The sequence below is a fragment of the Ochotona princeps genome, chromosome 6, assembly GCF_030435755.1.
Source record: "Ochotona princeps isolate mOchPri1 chromosome 6, mOchPri1.hap1, whole genome shotgun sequence".
NCBI lineage: Eukaryota > Metazoa > Chordata > Mammalia > Lagomorpha > Ochotonidae > Ochotona > Ochotona princeps.
Genome location: NC_080837.1, coordinates 17775391 through 17794808, shown reverse-complemented (window position 1 = coordinate 17794808; position 19418 = coordinate 17775391). Strand labels below are relative to the sequence as shown.

Genomic DNA, 19418 nt, shown 5'->3' with positions numbered 1-19418 from the left:
GGAAAGGCGGATATACAGAGAGGAAGATCTTCCATCCAATGACTCACTCCCCAAGCAGCCACAATGGCTGGAACTGAACCAATCCAAAGCCAGGAGCCTCTTCCTGGTCTCCCACGCGGGTGCAGGGTCCCAAGGCTTTGGGCCATCCTTGACTGCTTTCCCAGGCCACAGGCAGGAAGCTGGATGGGAAGAGAGGCTGCCAGGATTAGAACCAGTGTCTAAATGGGATCCCGGCGCGTGCAAGGCGAGGACCTTAACCACAACGCCATCGAGCCGGGCCCTAATATTCACTTCTGAACGATAATTTACTGTTGCAAATAAGTTCCAATGAGAACTTACACCAAGTTACTCTATTCTTGTAACACTGATTTGTCTTTTAACATTCCTCTAAGCAAAACAGAGCTAGAAAAAGGCTTGAAGAAACCAAAGCAGAGGCAGGTGTTTCACTAGCAATTAAGATACCCATATTCCACATCAGAGTGTATGGGTCTGAGTCCCAGATTCACTCCCAAGTCTAGCTTTTTAAGTGCACACCCTGAGAAAACCAAGTGGTAACTCCAGTGGTTGGATCCCTGCCATCCCAAAGAGAGACACGATTGAGTTCCCAGATCCTCATTTTGACTGGTCCAGCCCTGGCCACTGCAGGCATTTGGGGAGAAAACCAGCACATGAAAGCGCTCTCTGACTCACTATCCCTATCATCTTTCAATTAAACATTTATTTTCCTTTTTTTTTTTTTTTTTTGGAACACCAAAGCAATGTGTAGCTCTCAATTTTGTCTCAGTCACTGTGAATTTCTGAAAACTCACAGAATAATGTCTTCCCACATGCCACTATGAGGATAGGGTGGATTATCCAAAACCTTCACACCAATGCTGGCAATTTCTACACTCTGTTCCCCAAAATCCCCAACTATATCCCTTTCACTTCTGAATTTTCAGTCTACATCACAAGCGGGTTAAGCTCAAACAAGTTATTCTCTCTGCCTCCATTTCCTTATAACTTTAGCCTCAACAGTATAAACATGATTTTGAAAACAGAGGAAAGTGAAGTGTTTTCACAACAAAAATGATAACCAGTCTTCATTACACATGCTTCAAAATATCATTACAGTGCACAAGAATCACACTTTTACTTGTTAATTTAAAGTGACGCATGAAAGTGCCTAGATGAGAGTGCAAGCACATGCTCAGTGTTAGTTAGCACTATTCCCGTAGACCTGTATTGCCCTCCACCACACCATCCTCACTAAATGACAGCAATCAATCACCATATCATTCTTTTCAGACCCAGATAAAGCTCCTAGCTCCCGCATTCAGCCTGGTCGAGCTCTGGCTGTTGCAGCCATTTAGGGAATGGACCAGCAGACAGAAGATATTTCACTCTTTCGCTCTTTCTCTCTCTAAATTTGCCTTTCAAAAAAAGAGATGTTTTTTTTTTTTAACAAAAAGGGTTTCCACATGCTACTACATTTTAAAATACCAGATAACAATGTATCCAAAAAAAAAAAAACAAACAATACGAATGGTAATTCAAGGCTTTTAGAATGAAGAAAATAACTTTCCAGAAGCAGAGGAAATATTATTACTAAATTAACCCGCTACCATTTATAATTAGGAAATGACCAAATAGTAAGTTAAATACTTGAAACATGTACAAGAGCTGAAATTCAATTTTATTTTTATATGCTATTTAGCACACCCTAAGCTCTTCATAATGTTTATAAATTCTAAATTCTGGGCCCGGCGGCGTGGCCTAGCGGCTAAAGTCCTCGCCTTGAAAGCCCCGGGATCCCATATGGGCGCCAGTTCTAATCCCGGCAGCTCCACTTCCCATCCAGCTCCCTGCTTGTGGCCTGGGAAAGCAGTCGAGGACGGCCCAAACCTTTGGGACCCTGCACCCGTGTGGGAGACCTGGAAGAGGTTCCAGGTTCCCGGCATCGGATCAGCGCGCACCGGCCCGTTGTAGCTCACTTGGGGAGTGAAACATCGGATGGAAGATCTTCCTCTCTGTCTCTCCTCCTCTCTGTATATCCAGCTTTTCAATAATAATAAAATCTTTTTAAAAAAAAATAAATTCTAACACTTCACATGTGAGTAAGCAACACACACACACACACAAAAATCATTGTTGGTTAGCTAATTTGACAGTTCTCTTTGAGCTTAAAGACCAAGCAGAGGTTGAGCACTGTGCAGATTAAGCAGCCCCCTGGAACCCCTACATCCTACATGAATATGGATTTGAGTACTGGCCACTTCGCTTCGGACTAGCTGTCTGCTATCATGCATGGAAAGACAGCAGAGGAAGGCCCAAATAGGTGGGTACTTGCTACATACGTGGAAGCTTTCCAGGCTCCTGCCTTCAGCCTGATCCAGTCTTGGCTGCCCACAAGAATCATTTCTCTAATTTAGAGACAAATTTTATTCAACAGACACTTCCCAGAGTTGTGTTCCTGGCTTATTATGCGCCAGGAACTTTCTAGGTACTGGAACAAATCAAACATTTCTGCGTCCATAAAATTTACATTTCAGTGAAGAAGACAAATAATAAACAGACAAATAAGTAATTAAAATTCAGGAGGTATAAATGTCACAAAAAATTATAAAAGGGGGGGAGGGGAGCTGGCATTGAAGCACAGTACGTTAAACCACATTCTGCAATGCTGGCATTTCATATGGGTGCTAGTTTGAGTCCTGGCTGCTCTATTTCTCATCCAGTTCCATATTAATACACCTTGGAAAGCAGTGAAAGATGATCCAAGTCCATCACATAGGAGACCCAGACAGAACAGCAGGCTCTTGGGCCCAGCATGATAGCGTAGCAGTTAAAATCCTCGCCCTGAATGTGCCGGGATCCCATATGGGCATTGATTCTAATCCCGACAGCTCCACTTCCCATCCAGCTCCCTGCTTGTGGCCTGAGAAAGCAGTTGAGGATGGTCCCAAGCTTTGAGACCCTGCACCCGCGTGGGAGACCCAGAAGAAGCTCCTCGCTCCTGGCTTTGGATTGGCTCAGTTCCAGCCATTGCAGCCACTTGGGGAGTCTGTCTCTCCTCCTCTCTGTATATCTGCCTTTCCAATAAAAATAAAAAGAATAGCAGGCTCTTAGCTTGGTCAGCTCCGGCTGTTTCAGGCATTTCAAAATGAACCAGTGGTCAGAAGATTTTCTCAATCATCAGTCTCTCTTTCTCTCTCCCTCTCTCTCTCTGCACTGCCCCCTCTCTGTGTCACTCTGCCTTTTGAATAAATAAACCAAAATTTTTCTAAAAACTTAAAACAAATTAAAAAAAAATAAATGAGAAGACAAGTGTCAGTGAGGGTGTTCAGAAAAGGGGACATTTGCTCATTGTTAATGGAAATGTAAATTAGAACAACCATTATGGAAAACAGGACAGAACATCCTCACAAGAAACTACCACAGGATCCAGAAATCTCATTTCTGGATATACAACCGAAGGAAATGAAATTAGCACCCTGGCAGTTGTTCTGCCCACCCCACCCACTCCTAGCCTACCCACGCTCTCTTTCTTGAGAGAGTATACTTTTCACTTATAATAAATCTTAGTGGTTTGTTTTATTAACAAGAAGAGGACAACGAAGATGAAGAGTAAGAAAAGAAATTCACACCTCATGGAGATATCTGCATTCCTGTGTCCATAAAAGCATTCCTCACAACAGCCAAGATACAATTACAGCCTACCTGTCTGTTAAATGGATGACTTGATAAAGAAATTATGAGATACACACACTCACACAGACACACTCAATGGAACATTACTCAGCTTTAAGAAAGAAGATCTTGGGCCTGGCGGCGTGGCCTAGTGGCTAAAGTCCTCGCCTTGAAAGCCCCGGGATCCCATATGGGCGCCAGTTCTAATCCCAGCAGCTCCACTTCCCATCCAGCTCCCTGCTTGTGGCCTGGGAAAGCAGTCAAGGACGGCCCAAACCTTTGGGACCCTGCACCCGCGTGGGAGACCTGGAAGAGGTTCCTGGTTCCCGGCTTCGGATTGGCACATACCGGCCCGTTGCGGCTCACTTGGGGAGTGAATCATCGGATGGAAGATCTTCCTCTCTGTCTCTCCTCCTCTGTATATCCGGCTTTCCAATAATAATAAAAATTTAAAAAAAAAAAGAAAGAAAGAAGATCTTACCATTTAGGATGACACAGATGATCCTACAGAAAATTACAGTAAGTCAAATAAGCCAAAAACATGAAGAAAAACATCCTATCTCTGTTAAATATAGAATCTAGAATATAGGCAGGGGGGGAGGAACAAATACAAAGAAAGAATTTACAGTGATTATCAAAAGGAAGTAGGATGGAAGGCAGGTCAAAGGGTACAAAGCCATGATTACACTGAATGATTCAATCTAAACATCTAAAATAAACCATTCACACAATGACACTACATACTGAAAATTTTCTGAGAGTAGATTTGCCTTTCACACACACAAAAGAAACCAAGGTGAGAGGTATGTTGGATTGCTCAAATGTAGTAATCACTCTCTTTGTACCTGTACATCAAGACAGCATGTCATGCACCGTAAATAACTAAACCTAAACTTCAAAATAAACAAGTACAGGAAACAAAGACTGAGAACAACATAAGTCACCATTCTGCAACTTCATGGGTTTCTTTTTAAAACTAGTAAAATCAGAACTTGTTACCATCTAAGATGGGAATTTTTCCAATAGGTTTTAGTTTCCGGGCAACACTAAAACCTGACAGGATTATTCTAAGTCAGAGCTCTTAACTCTTAATTTCATCTACTTTAAGGCTGGCCTTCTACGATAGCTTAAGAGTTCAGGCCCTTCCCACACACGAAGAGAAATTTGGAGAGTCCAGCCCTGGCCTTTGTGGCCACCTGGGGAAACAGCAGATGGAAGATCCTTCTCTGATTCTCTCTACCTCTCTCTCTCTGTAACTCTGCCTTTCAAACAAATAAAACAAATCTTAAAAAAAAAAAAAAAAGATTGGCCTTCTTTACAAAACTAGGACAGGTTCCAGACTATTCATCAAAATAACTACCATACCAGAGTGACAGTGCACACTGTGTGTACTGTCAATGTCAGCAAGTACCACACCTCACGGAAATCCTAGAGAAAAGCATTCTTACAAGTCCAGCTCAGGCATTTCAAAGCAGAGGTACCATTAATCAATGCACACTAAATGCAAAAGCTTTCAGATGGACAACTCCAGCTAGGCCAGAAACTGCACTCTAATCATTCCTGCCTGTATGTAATAGCATATGTATGAGTTATCAATGCAATATTAGTGATTGCCTTTTATTTTCCTTTATTATTTTTTTAAATTTTAACAGACACATATAAAAGCTGTAAATATTGAGTGGCCATTAAGATGCAAGCAGGTAAGTTGCCCTTGGGATACCCACATCACATCAGAATGCCAAGATTTGAATCACCTCCACTTCTAATCCAGCTTCCTGCTAATGTGTACCCTAGAAGGCAGCAGGTAATGGCTCAAGTGGGTACCTACCACCCAAGTGGGAGACCCTAACTGAGTGCTGGGCTAGTAGCTTTGGCCTGACCTAGCCCTGATTACTGCTAGCATTTTAAGAATGAACCAGCAGAATCAATCTCTCTCTCCCTTCTTCCCTCCCTCTTTCCCCCTCAGTATTCTGTCTTTCAAGTAAATTAATCATTTCCTAATACTTACGAGATACTATGTGATATCTCAGTACATGTTTGCATTGCACAATAGCAAATCAGGGTAAATATTTATCTCTTAAAACATTTCAAAAAAATACACACAATCCTATCTTTCAGGGATTTTTCTTTTTTAACCAGAGAAATGTTCATTATCTGTAGCTCCCTACTGCACAACAGAACCCCAGAACTCTTTTCTACTATCTAGCTGTAACCTAGTACCCCTCTGGAATGGGCACAGATTGGAGTGCTGGGATCAAGTCTGCCTATGCTTCAGATCCACTTCACCTGGGAGACAGCAGATGATGCCCCAAGTACTGAGCTCCTATCACCTAAATGCGATTCCTGGATAGAACTCCTGGTTCCTGGCTTCTGGCTCTGGCCTGGCTCAGCCCCAGCCTTTGAGCAATTGGGGAGCAAACTAGTGGATGGAAAATCTCTGATTCTTCCTCCATTTCTATCACACTTTCTTTCAAATAAAATAAACACACTTTTTTTTAAAAGAAAATACCCATCAATCAACCTTTCCCCATCTGTACTTTTTCTGTAAAAGATAGCCACAAAAAGAGAGGTATTTCCCAGCTGCTGGTTCTGTCTCCCAATACCAACAGACTATTGGGCCAGGTTGAGACCAAGAGCCCAGAACTCCAGGAAGGTCTCCCTTGTGGGTAGCAGGGACCCAAGCACTTGAGTCATCACTTGCCACTTCCTAGGGTCTGCATTACAGAAGGTGGAGTCAGTTAGGACTCCAACGAAGTCTCTCTGACACGGGATGTGAGAGTCCCAAGCAGTGGGTTACCCACTGTGCCAAATGCCTTTGATTTTCAAGCTGTAAGAACCTGCCGGGCCCAGCGCGATAGCATAGTGGTTAAAGTCCTCGCCGGGATCCCATACCGTCACTGGTTCTAATCCCAGGGCCCTGCTTCCCATCCAGCTCCCTGCTTGTGGCCTGGGAAAGCAGTCAAGGACGGCCCAAAGCCTTGGGACCCTGCACCCACATGGGAGAGCCGGAAGAACTCCAGGCTCCTGGTTTCAGATCGGCACAGCACCAACCATTGTGGTCACTTGGGGAGTGAATCATCGGATGAAAGATCTTCCTCTCTCTCTCTCTCCTTCTCTCTGTATATTTGACTTTGCAATAAAAATAAATAAATCTTTAAAAAAGAAAAAAAGAACCTGCCAACCACACGCTTTAAATACCTTTCTACAAAGGGCCACTGGAATGAGTACACAGCATTTTTACTCATCATTTAATCTATGGCAAAAATAAAAAGTATAACAACACATTCTATTGGTGAGACTGTGGGGAAAGGAAAAAAAAAAAAACAAGTGTTCTCATATATTACTAGCAGGAATGCAAACTGGTCCAACACTTGGTGGAGAAATTTTGGCAATGGTTAGAAAAACTATACATGCACTTAAATCCTGACCTAACAATCACATATACCACTAACAATACGAAAATATGCATAGGTCATCCACAGCAACAACACTCATAAATGCAAAATACAGAAAACTACCTAAAAGTTTAGTAAGTTGAGATATACCTACACATTTGTTGGTATTATGGAGTACAAACAGTTAAACAGAATGAAGAATATGTGATTGCATTTTCAGAAGAATGAAGTTTAACTACATTCTTCTAATTTTAAAAAAAAGAGAACAGGAAAACAGGTGGCAGTTACTCAAAAAGTTGAACCGAGTAATCATATGACTCAGCAATTCCATTCCTAGGTACGTGCCTAGGAGAATAGAAAACATATGTACACACACAAACACACACACACACAAATTGTAAGTGAATGTTCATACCACCATTATTCATAACATCCAGTGAATAGAAAACCAAATGTCTATCAATTGACACATGAACAAAATGTGATATAGTCACACAAAATATCAAACGACTGTTAAAAAAAAAAGGAATGAAATATTGATACATGTTATAAACTAGATGACTTTTGGAAAAATTATGTGAAATGAAAGAAACCAGATATTAAAAGGACACATTTGTGGGCGTGTTGCAGTAGTCCAGTGGTTAAAATCCTCACCTTGCAGGTACCAGGATCCCATATGCGCGCCAGTTCATACCCCGGCTGCCTCTCTTCCCATCCAGCTCCCTGCTTGTGGCCTGGGAAAGCAGTCAAGGACAGCCCAAAACCTTGGGACCCTGCACCCACGTGGGAGACCAGGAAGAAGCTCCAAGCTCCTGGCTTCAGATCAGTTCAGCTCCAGCCACTTGAAGAACGAATCAGTGGATGGAATATCTTTCTGTCTCTCCTCTCTGTAAATCTGCCTTTCCAACAAAAATATTTTTTTTAAAAAAGAACACATTTGATATGATTCCACTTATATACAGAATAAATCCATACAGAAAGCAAACTGAGAAGGAGATATAGGAAATGACTGCTAATGGAGACAGTTTCTTTTGGGGGTGATGAAAATGTCCTTGAATTAGATAGTAGTGATGGTTACACAATTTAGTTAATATACTAAAAACGGCTAAAAAACATACTTTAAAAAAGAGATTTGGGGGACCAAAGTCATGGCGTAGTACATTAAGCCACCACCTGTGAGGCTGGCAACCTATGTGAGTACCGGGTCAAGTCCTGACTACTCCCACTTCGATCTGGTTCCCTGCTTGCACCTGGGAAAGAAGAGTGCTGAGGAGCTTGGCCCCTTAAACCCAGATACTCAGATGAAGCTCCTGGTTCCAGCCTGGCTCAGCCCTGGCTATTGCAGCCATTTAGGTAATGAGCAAGCAGATGGAAGAACTCTCCCTCTCTCTGTAACTCTGCCTTTCAAATAAAAGCAATCAGGATTGAGAGAAAGTCAAAATGGGACACAAGTAACAACAAATGAATCTAACTGCACTACATATGAATAACTGACATAACCAGAATAAAAGGAGTGGGTAAAAAATAAGTGACCTTAGGGCCCAGCTCGATGGCGTTGTGGTTAAGGTCCTCGCCTTGCACACGCCGGGATCCCATATGAACACTGGTTCTAACCCCGGCGGCCCCACTTCCCATCCAACTCCCTGCTTGTGGCCTAGAAAAGCAGTTGAAGATGGCCGAAAGCTTTGGGACCCTGCACCCACATGGGAGACCTAGAAGAGGCTCCTGGCTTCAGATTGGCTCAGCTCCAGCCGTTGTGGCCGCTTGGGGAGTGAATCATCGGATGGAAGATCTTCCTCTCTGTCTCTCCTCTCTGTATATCTGCCTTTTCATTAAAAATTAAAAATTAAACCTTAAAAAATAAATAAGTGACCTTAGAAAACAGTATTTTAGTTAGATACTGTCAAGCTAAACACTCCATACATATACTCTAACTAATGAACATATTTTTCACAGGGTTTTGGCCAGTAATATGTAACTTCTTGATGTGTACAGTAAAAGCAAATAAGTGAGTATATTACAAACAATATCAGTCAGGTTTATGTCACAGAAAGAAGTTATAAATAGGGAAATGAGAAGGATTAAGATGAACCTTATGGCATTGGATATTCAGATCTTGAATTTTAACTGCTATTCTCCAATAAAGGTTTAGTGTTCCTTGGAGCAATGACTGACTCCAGGACTGGGGCAAGGAGACGTATGAGCATGGAGAGTCTGTGCAGCAGGATATAAGGAAGTTCTTGAAAACCGATGAATTCCAATCTTGAGCCTGGCACGATAGCCTAGTGGCTAAAGTCCTTTGCTTTACACGTGCCAGGATCCTATATGGGGGCCAGTTCCTGTCCCTGCTGTTTCACTTCCCATCCAGCTCCCTGCTTACAGCTTGGGAAACCAGTCAAGGACGGCCCAAGGCCTTGGGACCCTGCACCTACATGGGAGACCCAGAGGAAGCTCCTCACTCTTGCTGCGGATGGGCTCAGCTCCGGCCTTTGCTGCCACTTGGGGAATGAAACAGCAGACGGAAAATCTTTCTATCTCTCCTGCTCTCTGTAAATCAGTCTTTCCAATAAAAATAAATATATCTTAAAAAAAGACAAGAAAAGAAAATGATGAATTCCAACCTAAAATGGCTCCCAAGGATCAAAGCTGAACAATATGAAGCAACAAAATACAATACTAAGGCATTCCATGTGGACACTGGTCTGAATCCCAACTGCTCCAGCTCCAATCCCTGCTAATGTGCCTGGGAAAGCATCAGAAGATGACCCAAGTTCCTGGGCTCCTGCCACTCACATGGAAGACCAGGAAGAAGTTGCTGAGTTCCCGCTTCAGCCTGACCAAGCTTAGGCCTCTGTGGCCATTTGGAATATTGAGCCAGCACATGGAACAGCTCTCTGTCTCTCCTTCTCTCTGCAATTCTGCCTTTCAAATAAATATTTTTTTAAAGTACTGAATTATGACCCACACACTAAAACAAAAACACCCATGAGGACATCCTGATAGAAATAGCAAAAGGACATCTCACCCTTGCAGAAGAATTCCAATTAAGCATAGAATAAATAAGGGAAACACAAAATCCCCATAAGTAATCAAGCACAGTAATAACTATTGCAGACAGGTTCCACTAATGACACTGAACTGGCCAGGGAAAGTGTGAGGTTGGAAACAATGTAACTGCGCAGTCTCCAAGTACCTGCTCTGAGAAGAATAGTAACTTTAGAGCAGGGAGCCCAGCAGAAGCCATTCTAACAAAATGTCCAGGCTAAAACACCACTAGCAATAAAACACAACATCATGAATCCCCAAAACAATGCAGTGAGAAGGACATTTCTGCAGTTTTCTTACAAAGTATGCATAACCTCAATTTAATCACAAGAAGAAAAAAAAAGGCAACTCCACAATGAGTGAAATTCCACAAAATAACCAACTGGTATTCATCAAAAGTCTCAAAGTCATTAAAAAGGGGGTGGGGGAAAAGACTGATGAACTGATAGAGATTGGTGAAGATTAAAAAAAAATACACAGCAACTAAATGTAATATGGATTAAGTCCAGGAACAAACAAATATATGTGCAGGGAGGAGGTGGAAATTGGTGAAATTCAAATAAAATATCCTTGTTTTGATCATTGCACTCTGATTATGTGCATAATGGACATTAGGGAATGTGAGTTAAAGATATATAAGAACTGCACTGAAAACGACATTGTGGTGCAGCAGAAGCAGCCACCACCTGCAGTGTGAACATTCCATATCAGTGCTAGTTTAAGCCCCAGTTGCTCCACCTTTGCTCCAGTTCCCTAAGGCATCTGGGAAAGCAGCAGCAGATGTACCAAGTGCTTGGGGCCCTGCACCCATGTGGGAGAGACCAGGATGAACTTTCTGACCAGTTGGGGAGTGAAGCAGTGGATGGAAAACCTCTCTGTCTCTACCCACCCTCCCTCTGTCTTTCTCTCTGCCTTTCAACATAAACAAAATAAATATTTCTTTTAAAAAGGAACTCTGTACTATCTTTGCAACTTCTCTATAAATCTATTACTTAAAAATAAGCCACCAAAATTCAAGTGAAATCCACCAAAGGTTCATCTGACGCCGCTCATATTTCCTTGCTCAGAAATGTCATCTGAAATTTAATATGTCCATTAATCTATAGGTCTCAGAAACCAGTGAAACTAAAATCATAAAAATGAGATCTGCCATCTAGTAAGTTGCCCATGTATGCTCCCTTACTACCCATTTTTTATTTTTTTTAAAGCTAATTTATGTGACTTTCCTAGATTTGCAAACTTTTTAAACAATTTGACCAACTTTTGTTTTCAACGTCATAGCAATCTGCAATATGTTCTCATACCAATGCATTTTATTTATTTGTCAAGCCAGTTTTACTTACAATTAAAGAAATTGTCTTCAATAGGTCACAGTAAGTTTGGTACATGTTATTATATAACAGGCCAATTATAAAATTCAATTTTTGATCCACAGTCTGCTTATATCGTAACACAAGTTCCCCTCACATCCCAAACCACAGTATTATCACTGTTATTTTAAAAATTAGCTGTTTAATGTAACTGGCCACTCATTCTTTTTCTTTTCCTATTTCAAATGCTAAAAAACATTTAGCCTTATATTTTTAGGAAAAATATTTTAGTTATTAAAATTGTTGTAGCATTTATTCCACACCCTCTACTAACCAATCCAACCCAATCAACAACACGTTCTCCAAAATCCTTTAAAGCAAATGAGGTTTTCAGGAGACATCCACCTATGTTAAGAAGTAGGTTAAGTGACCCATTTACATTTGCTTTCTTTTCCATGAACCACCAAGGATGCCTGCACTAGAAATGGAATGCATGGACAGCAACTGAACAGATAAGTGTCACATGCAAAAGGCATGACTAGAAACTTAAGAAGCAAAGTGATAGGAACCCTAGGGAAAGCAAAATTCATAAACGTTTAGAATTACCAGAGGCCTAAATAGGCCATTTAATCCACTCCAATGACAACAACCCCAGACAGATGACAATCTATCCTATTTTTAAAAGCCTCCAGATTTCCAACCCCCCTAGATATCTCACCTGCCACGCTACTCTGCCAAGTGATTTGGGGAAAAAATCATCACTGTTTTCTGCCCCAACTAAATTGCTTTTTTTTCCTCAATTGTTATAATAACACACTTGAACACACTTTCAAGATATACAAATGCATATCGATGCATACATATGTGCATGTGTAGGTACATATATGCATAACACAAACACTTAGCACAATCATTTTTGCTTGTAATAAACATAAGCTATGGGAACATACCTCATCAAAGGCACAGTCCCTTCCCACTCGAACCACAAGGAGCACTATGAAACAATGTCACAGAACAATATGGACATACAAATAACCACCGGAGGATCAATTTTATAAAACCTGGAGATACACAGGGTTCCTCCTACACACTCATCAGTTTCTTTGTTTTCCACAATTCTGTGCATCTTTGAGCACCGACCACAAGCAGCATTTTTAAGATACACATGTATGAGATCTAAATCGATCATTCTTCAGGATTGGATTTCTCTACATGGAGCCGATTACCACTCAGAAAGAAGAGCCAAAGAACGAGATAGTGATAACATGGGTCCAGGCCAGTGACAATGAACAAGCAACTAGTTTTAATCAAGCAGGCCCAAGAAATGATTCGGGTAAAACAAATCCTTTTTGGAACATACATAGAATGGGGAAGTCTCATGCAAGAATGAGGCAGTACCGGGTGGGGGAGGGAGGAGAATAATTGTTTATTAGGAAATATATCAAAATGTTCACGGTGAAATGCCATCCCTGGAGACAGAAAGACAAAGATGAGCTAGTTGGTTCACATTCATTACTCCTTAATGTTAAAATGTCCATACGTTCACGACATGGACTTATTAAAAAAAGAAAAAAACTAAGCTATTCCACAGCTAAGACGGACAGCATGTGTTTTTACGTAACCTCCCGGGAGAGCCGGCACCAGCTTTTGCTCTCCTCCTGTAGATCCTCCCTGGAACCTGCTGCCCATCGCCTCAAAGATTTCACCATTTTCTTGGGGACAGCTCCCGACACCATCATCTTGCCTTCATCTCACTCCGGAGCCTCCAGAATGCGCCCGGGTCTCCCTCCCCAACCTTCCCTATCCCCTTCACCCAGTAGCAAAGGGTATTTACATTGTTATTTTGTTACTTGATCGGGGACTAGAGAAAGGGTTTTTACCAGATGATGTGCTGCCCCCGCCCAAAGGCAGAGGCGAGGAGGAGACACACCGTCCCCAACCTCCTGTGCCTTCGGCTGCAGCACCCGGGGGGACGCGGATCTTCCCGGAGCCCGAGAGTCCAGCCGCCGCGGCGGGCCCCCTCGACCTCAGGCCCGAGCCCCCTGACCCAGGGCGGGGCGCTTGTTAGCGGATAAAGGGCGCAGTCGGAGCCGCGACCCCACAGAGGGGCTGAGGGGCTGCGGACGGAGGGGCGGGTCCCTCGGCCCTCTCAGGCCGCCGGAGTAGGCTCCGCACGCGGCTCCGCACACACGTCCGAGGGGCGGCAGGCCTCGGGGGTGGCCAGCGATCCCGCACCGCGTCAGGCAGGTTCCCTCGGGCCTCTCCCCGCCCGGCCGCCCACCCGGGGACCCCAGCAACCCCGCGCGGCGGCGGCCCCGCAACGGCCTTGCCCGGCCGGCCGAGCGCACGTTCACACACACAGGAGACCCTGACGGACAGGCGAGGAGGCGTTACCGTACGCGGCCCCGGTGCTAGCGGAGGTAGCGCGCGGCGCTGGCGACCCGAGCCCGGCTTCAGCAGTGGCTGCAGCGGCCGTGTCCTTTCTTTTTATTTATTATTTTTTTTTCTTTTTGCTGCAGCGGCAGCGACTTGTCAAAGGGAAAGACGTAAAAGGCGGTGGTGGCGGTGGCGGTGGCGGCGGCGGCGGCGGCGGCAGCAGCAGCACCAGCGGCAGGCGAGTCTCGCGGGATTTGGACGGAACTCTCGCGCGGTCTGGAGGCCTCTTCCCCACCCCACCCCCCTCCCGCCCCGCAGCTGGGCTGGGTGAGAGAACGAGAGAGAAAAAGGAACGGGGGGCCGGCTGCGAGCCTGCGGGCAGAGAAGGGAAGGCGGCTCGAGGGCGGAAGCGCGCCTGGGTTCTGGGGCCGCTTACCCCTGCGCAGTCCTCGTCGGAGCCGGACAGTCCTCGCCTTCGTTCCCGCGGGAGCGGGAATCCGCTGACGGGGACGCCGTTGTGGGCGGCTGATATAGACTCGGGAGGCGCGGGAGGCAGGCGGCCGGCCAGCCGGCGCGCCCCGTCTCCTTCGCGGTCGGTAGGGAAGACACCCCCCCACACACACAGGCGTCGCGGCGGGGCGTGGGGCTTGTGGGGTGACACTTGTGGCCCCAGTGACCACACCCCTTTATCGCCGACGCGCCCCTGCGCTCCACGCGCTTTATCGCCCAGCACAGCGGGCCCCACTCTGACGGGTCAGCTACAGCTGCGCCTCGGTGGCTCGCTTGCCCGACTTTCACCTGCTTCTTGAGTGTCTCTGCGCCGGGCCCCGGAAGCCGACAGCTCTTGCGATGGCTTACGTCCTTCTTCAGGACCCCTTCCCCTATGGCAAGGCCCCTGGAGAGGATGGACACTGACTGGGTTGGTCCTCACTCAGGCCTGAGGGTTATCAAGTAGCTAAATGGCAGCCCCTGTCTCCATCTTCCTCCTTAAGTACCTGTTTTTTTGACTCCTGGACTCCCTTTATGGTGTTCTGGTGTCCTTTAAAATATCCTGCTGGGCACCAGTTAATGTGTAACTGACTGTGAGGACAAAAAAAAAAAAAAGTGCCTGTCTGGATCTTCCAGAAATGCGCAGTCTGGCCGTTTTGTGTCACTGATGAGGAAGAAAAAATGTAGACTAGGCAGGAGAGGGAGCGCTTGTCCGTTGTTAAATTTAAGGGGTGTGTGTGTGTGTGTGTGTGTGTGTCCTCTGAGGCAGTTTAGCTTCACTGTGTAGACACTGTTGAAAATTCTGGAAGCCCAATAACTAAGTGTGTGATACTTTGGGCAAGGTATCTGACCTCTCTGAACTTAAGTTCCATATCTATAGATTTAGATTATCAGTGTTTCTCCAAGGAATAAAAACATGTGAAACTACTTGCACATAATAAATACTCCCAGTGGCAGGTCTTTGTGTGTAACTTTTAAACTTCTCTGTGTAGCTATGTATCTGTTTCTGGTTAACTGTTTGGGAAGAAGTAGATACATGTGAGATGACGACCTGATTGCTACTACATTATGATCTGAGTGCTGTGTGAGTAGCTGGTTCAGAACCAACACATTCCTGTGTCGTCATTGGCTGATATGGCAGTGTCAGGCCAGTCACAGACATCCATGGCACTCCATCTTTCTTAGATTTGCAAAACAATACTGCTTTTTGTCCTTTCTCCTTGAAGAAAGAACTCTGCTTTACAGACTAAGAGATTCCCTCCTAGGTCCTCTCCTTAACTTCCATTCTTAAGGATTGTGGGCAGGGGAATTGAATAAAATTGATTCCAATGGCATGCAATTGCCAAATACAGGGTGCTTCAAAAAATTCATGGAAAATGCATATTGCTGGAGGCGGGATAGGAAACTATACTTGAATTTCAATATTTTTTGCACCAAAATAACATTGAGTTCCTTTTTCCCACAAACTTTTCAAAGCCCTCCTGTACCATTAATGTCAGCACACATGCCCTAAGTTCTTTTCCCTTACCTCATCTGTGTCACCTTCACCCAAAACACTCCATACACAAAGCATCATGGCCTTGTCAGCAGCACCCCTGCCCCACCAGTTCATTTTCTCCAGAGGAATCTGTTGGGAGATAGGAGGAGGGGTCTTGAGGCCGAGGCCCCAAGGATCCTGTGAGCAGCATATCCTGGCCATGCCAGTCAAGCACATCTCCCCCTTGCATGCACCACCCACAACACAGCACATTCCACACCCACACACCGCAAACAGGAGTTTTCAGGCAGATGATCCAGAGCAATTCAAGAACATATGCTTTTCATCTTTCTTCTGCATCTAAGGAGAAGACACAGAGCTCCCAAAGAGGCCTATATCAGAAACGAAAGGAACAGAGGAGTAAGTGTGGAGGCAGAGCAGGGAGGGCTGTGAAGGACTCCTGGAAGAAGTTAGTTTTGTCCTTGGCACTTAGCCCAGGAAGCAAACCATTCTGAAGACAGGAAAGAACTCCAGAACAGGAATCCACACAAGGGGTTCCTTGTGTCTCCTAAAGTTGCAGCTATGTGCCTTTGAGTGATACACCAGTCTAAGCTCAGTCTCACTTCTCTGAGAAGGGGTAATAGTGGACTTCCTGTCAGTCTCCAAGTATCAAGAAAATCAACACATGAAAATACCTTGTGGGCCCAGCAGCGTGGCCTAGTGGCTAAAGTCCTCGCCTTGAAAGCCCCGGGATCCCATATGGGCGCCGGTTCTAATCCCGACAGCTCCACTTCCCATCCAGCTCCCTGCTTGTGGCCTGGGAAAGCAGTTGAGGACGGCCCAATGCATTGGGACCCTGCACCCGCGTGGGAGACCCGGAAGAGGTTCCAGGTTCCCGGCTTCGGATCGACACGCATCGGCCTGTTGCGGCTCACTTGGGGAGTGAATCATTGGACGGAAGATCTTCCTCTCTGTCTCTCCTCCTCTGTGTATATCTGGCTGTAATAAAATGAATAAATCTTTTAAAAAAATACCTTGTAAGATGAAAATGCCTTATACATGTGAGGTGTACTAAGGGCAGTGGTAATCAAAAGAGCCTGGATACTGGCACAAAAATACCTGAAAATCAAGGTAAACCCATACATAAGTAACGAAGTAATTTTTCACAAGAGAACCAAAATCAACCCAGGGAAAAAGGATCATGTCTTTAACAAGCAATGCCAGGAAAATTGGATACATGCTTACAGAAGTAAGAAACAAAATCATTTTATACAAAAATCAACTCTAAATGTATCAAGGATTTAAACATTTGACCTCACACTGTTAACGTACTAAAGGAAAACATTGAAAACATCATGAACACCTTGCAAGATATAACCATAGGTAATGACTTCTTAGAGAAGACACCCACCCCAAAGCACAAGCAATTAAAGCAAAATTAAACAAATGAGATTACATGAAACTAAGAAGCTTCCATACTGCAAGGAAAACGGTCAATAAAGTGAAGAGACTACCAAAAAAAATGCAAGAAAACATTTGCAAACTGCACAACAGAAAGATTTACAGAAGATTTACGAAGAACTCTAGAAACTCAACAACAAAACAAACAACCCACTTAGAAATGGGGAAATCACATGAACAGATATTTTTCAAGCAATGAAATTGAAAGGGCTAATAGATACTAAAAAATGCTCAGTTTCTCTAGCAATCAAGATGTACAAATAAAAACCATAATGAGGTTTCACCTAGCTCCAGTGAGAATGGCCTACATACTAATCAGCAAGAATTACTGGTGACAATGTAAAAGAAAAGGTTCCCTAACTCTGTTAGTGGAAATGTAATCTAGTACAACCACTATGGAAATTAGTATGGAGAATCCTCAGACAGCTGAAAATCAATCTAAAATCTTACCCAGCCATCCCACTCCGTGGGAATATATCAATCGAAATAAAATCTGCACTCATTCAAGAGTGACCTGCAACCCTGTGTTTATAGCAGCACAATTCAAAAGAGCTAAGACGTGTAAACAACTCAGAGGCCCATCAACAGAGGAATGTGGTACAGTGCCCGGCACAGTAGCCTAGTGGCTGAATCTTCACATTGCATCTGCCAGGATCCCATATAGGTGTCAGTTAATGTCCCACCTGCTCCACTTCCCATCCAGTCGCCATGCTTGTATCCTGGGAAAGCAGTCGAGGATGGCCCAAAACCTTGGGACCCTACACCTGTGTGGGAGACCTAGAAGAAACTCCTACCTTCTGACCTCAGTCAGCTCAGCTCTGGCCACTTGGGGAGTAAACCAGCAGACCAAAGCTCTTTCTCTCTGTATCTCCTTCTCTCTGTAGATCTGCTTTTCCAATAGAAATAAATACATCTTATGAAAAAATGTGGTACATTTACTCCATGGAATACTATTCAGCCCTACAAAGAATGAACTCTTACCATTTCAACAAAATGGACCTAACTAGAAACTATTACGCTTAATGAAATAATCCAGTCTGAAAAGGACAAATGTCATATGTCCTCTATGATATGCAACAATGCACAAACACACACACACGTATGTATCTCTACAAAGAGATAACCAATTGGGATGTTAACATACCGGAAACTAATTGATGTATACAGCATGCATCTTCCAAATATAGGATTCCCATTATTATTTTCAGTTATGCCTTTGTTACATTTCTTTATTTTCTTCCTTTTATGAAACTTTCCATGTCATGATACATTTATGTTTCAGAAAGTTAAGTTTGAAATTGTGAAATGAATAACTGCCATTAAATGTTTATATGGGTACAAATAATAAGAGGGGGATACAGAGAGTAGGAGGGGGAAGCGCTGGGGTTGGGGGAGGGAGTAGGTGGGAAGAGATGATCCCCTTTGTGTATAAAGCTGTATTGTAGGGAAAAAATAACTCTCTTTGAAAACTAAATTATAGGGGTCCGACGCGATAGCGTAATGGCTAAAGTCCTTACTTTGCACACACAGGGATCCCATATGGTCATTGGTTCTAATCCCGGTGGCCCCACTTCCCATCCAGCTCCCTGCTTGTGGCCTAGGAAAGCAATCGAGGATGGCCCAAAATCATGGGACCCTGCACGCACGTGGGAGACCCAGAAGAACTCCTGACTCGTGGCTTCAGATTGGCTCAGTTCCAGCTGTTGCGGCTGCTTGGGGAGTGAACCATCGGATGGAAGATGTTCCTCTGTCTCTCCTCCTCTCTGTATATCTGCCTTTCCAATAAAAATAAATAAATCTTTTTTAAAAAACTAAATTACAGATACCTACATACATAAATATCAAGAAATGTGAAGTATCTATGTCAATTAATTCCATCATGATGTAAATTTTTGCTGATGGTATGTTGGAGCTTTCAATTGACTGGGATGATACTCTGCTGGCTCTGTCTTCAGACCAGAGAGGGTATACCTAAGAAGCCGTTGAACTTGACTGGACAATAAGATGCTGGACTCTGTGTTTGGTATATGCTTGCAATGGGGGAATCTCAACTGAACTTGAACTGTGGTTATGTAACAAGGTGGAGGAATCCACCATGGTGGGAGGGTTTGGGGAGGGGTGGGGAGAATCCCAGTACCTATGAAACTGTGTCACATAATACAATGTAATTAAAAAAAAAAAAAGAAATGTGAAGTA

The 19418-nt window shown here is 44.0% G+C and overlaps 2 protein-coding genes across 13 annotated transcripts in view; one reads left to right on the top strand and one right to left on the bottom strand.

Moving 5' to 3' along the window:
* Positions 1-13995, bottom strand: part of HERC1 (HECT and RLD domain containing E3 ubiquitin protein ligase family member 1) — a 206775-nt gene extending 192780 nt beyond the window's left edge. For 9 of the 12 annotated variants that reach the window (XM_058665701.1, XM_058665710.1, XM_058665706.1 and 6 more), the window contains exon 1: positions 13814-13995. The gene's annotated coding sequence lies outside the window, so the exon portion shown is untranslated. Of the gene's footprint in view, positions 1-13299; positions 13376-13813 lie in introns of those variants that run through there. The other 3 variants (XM_058665702.1, XM_058665712.1, XM_058665704.1) reach the window with 2 other exon arrangements.
* On the top strand, positions 12632-14710 carry LOC131480441 (5E5 antigen-like). The gene is made up of 4 exons (XM_058665281.1): positions 12632-12752; positions 13534-13814; positions 13939-14387; positions 14554-14710. Exons 1-4 carry the CDS (start codon positions 12632-12634, stop codon positions 14708-14710), a joined length of 1008 nt encoding a protein of 335 aa, XP_058521264.1.
* Positions 14711-19418: the final 4708 nt, after the last annotated feature.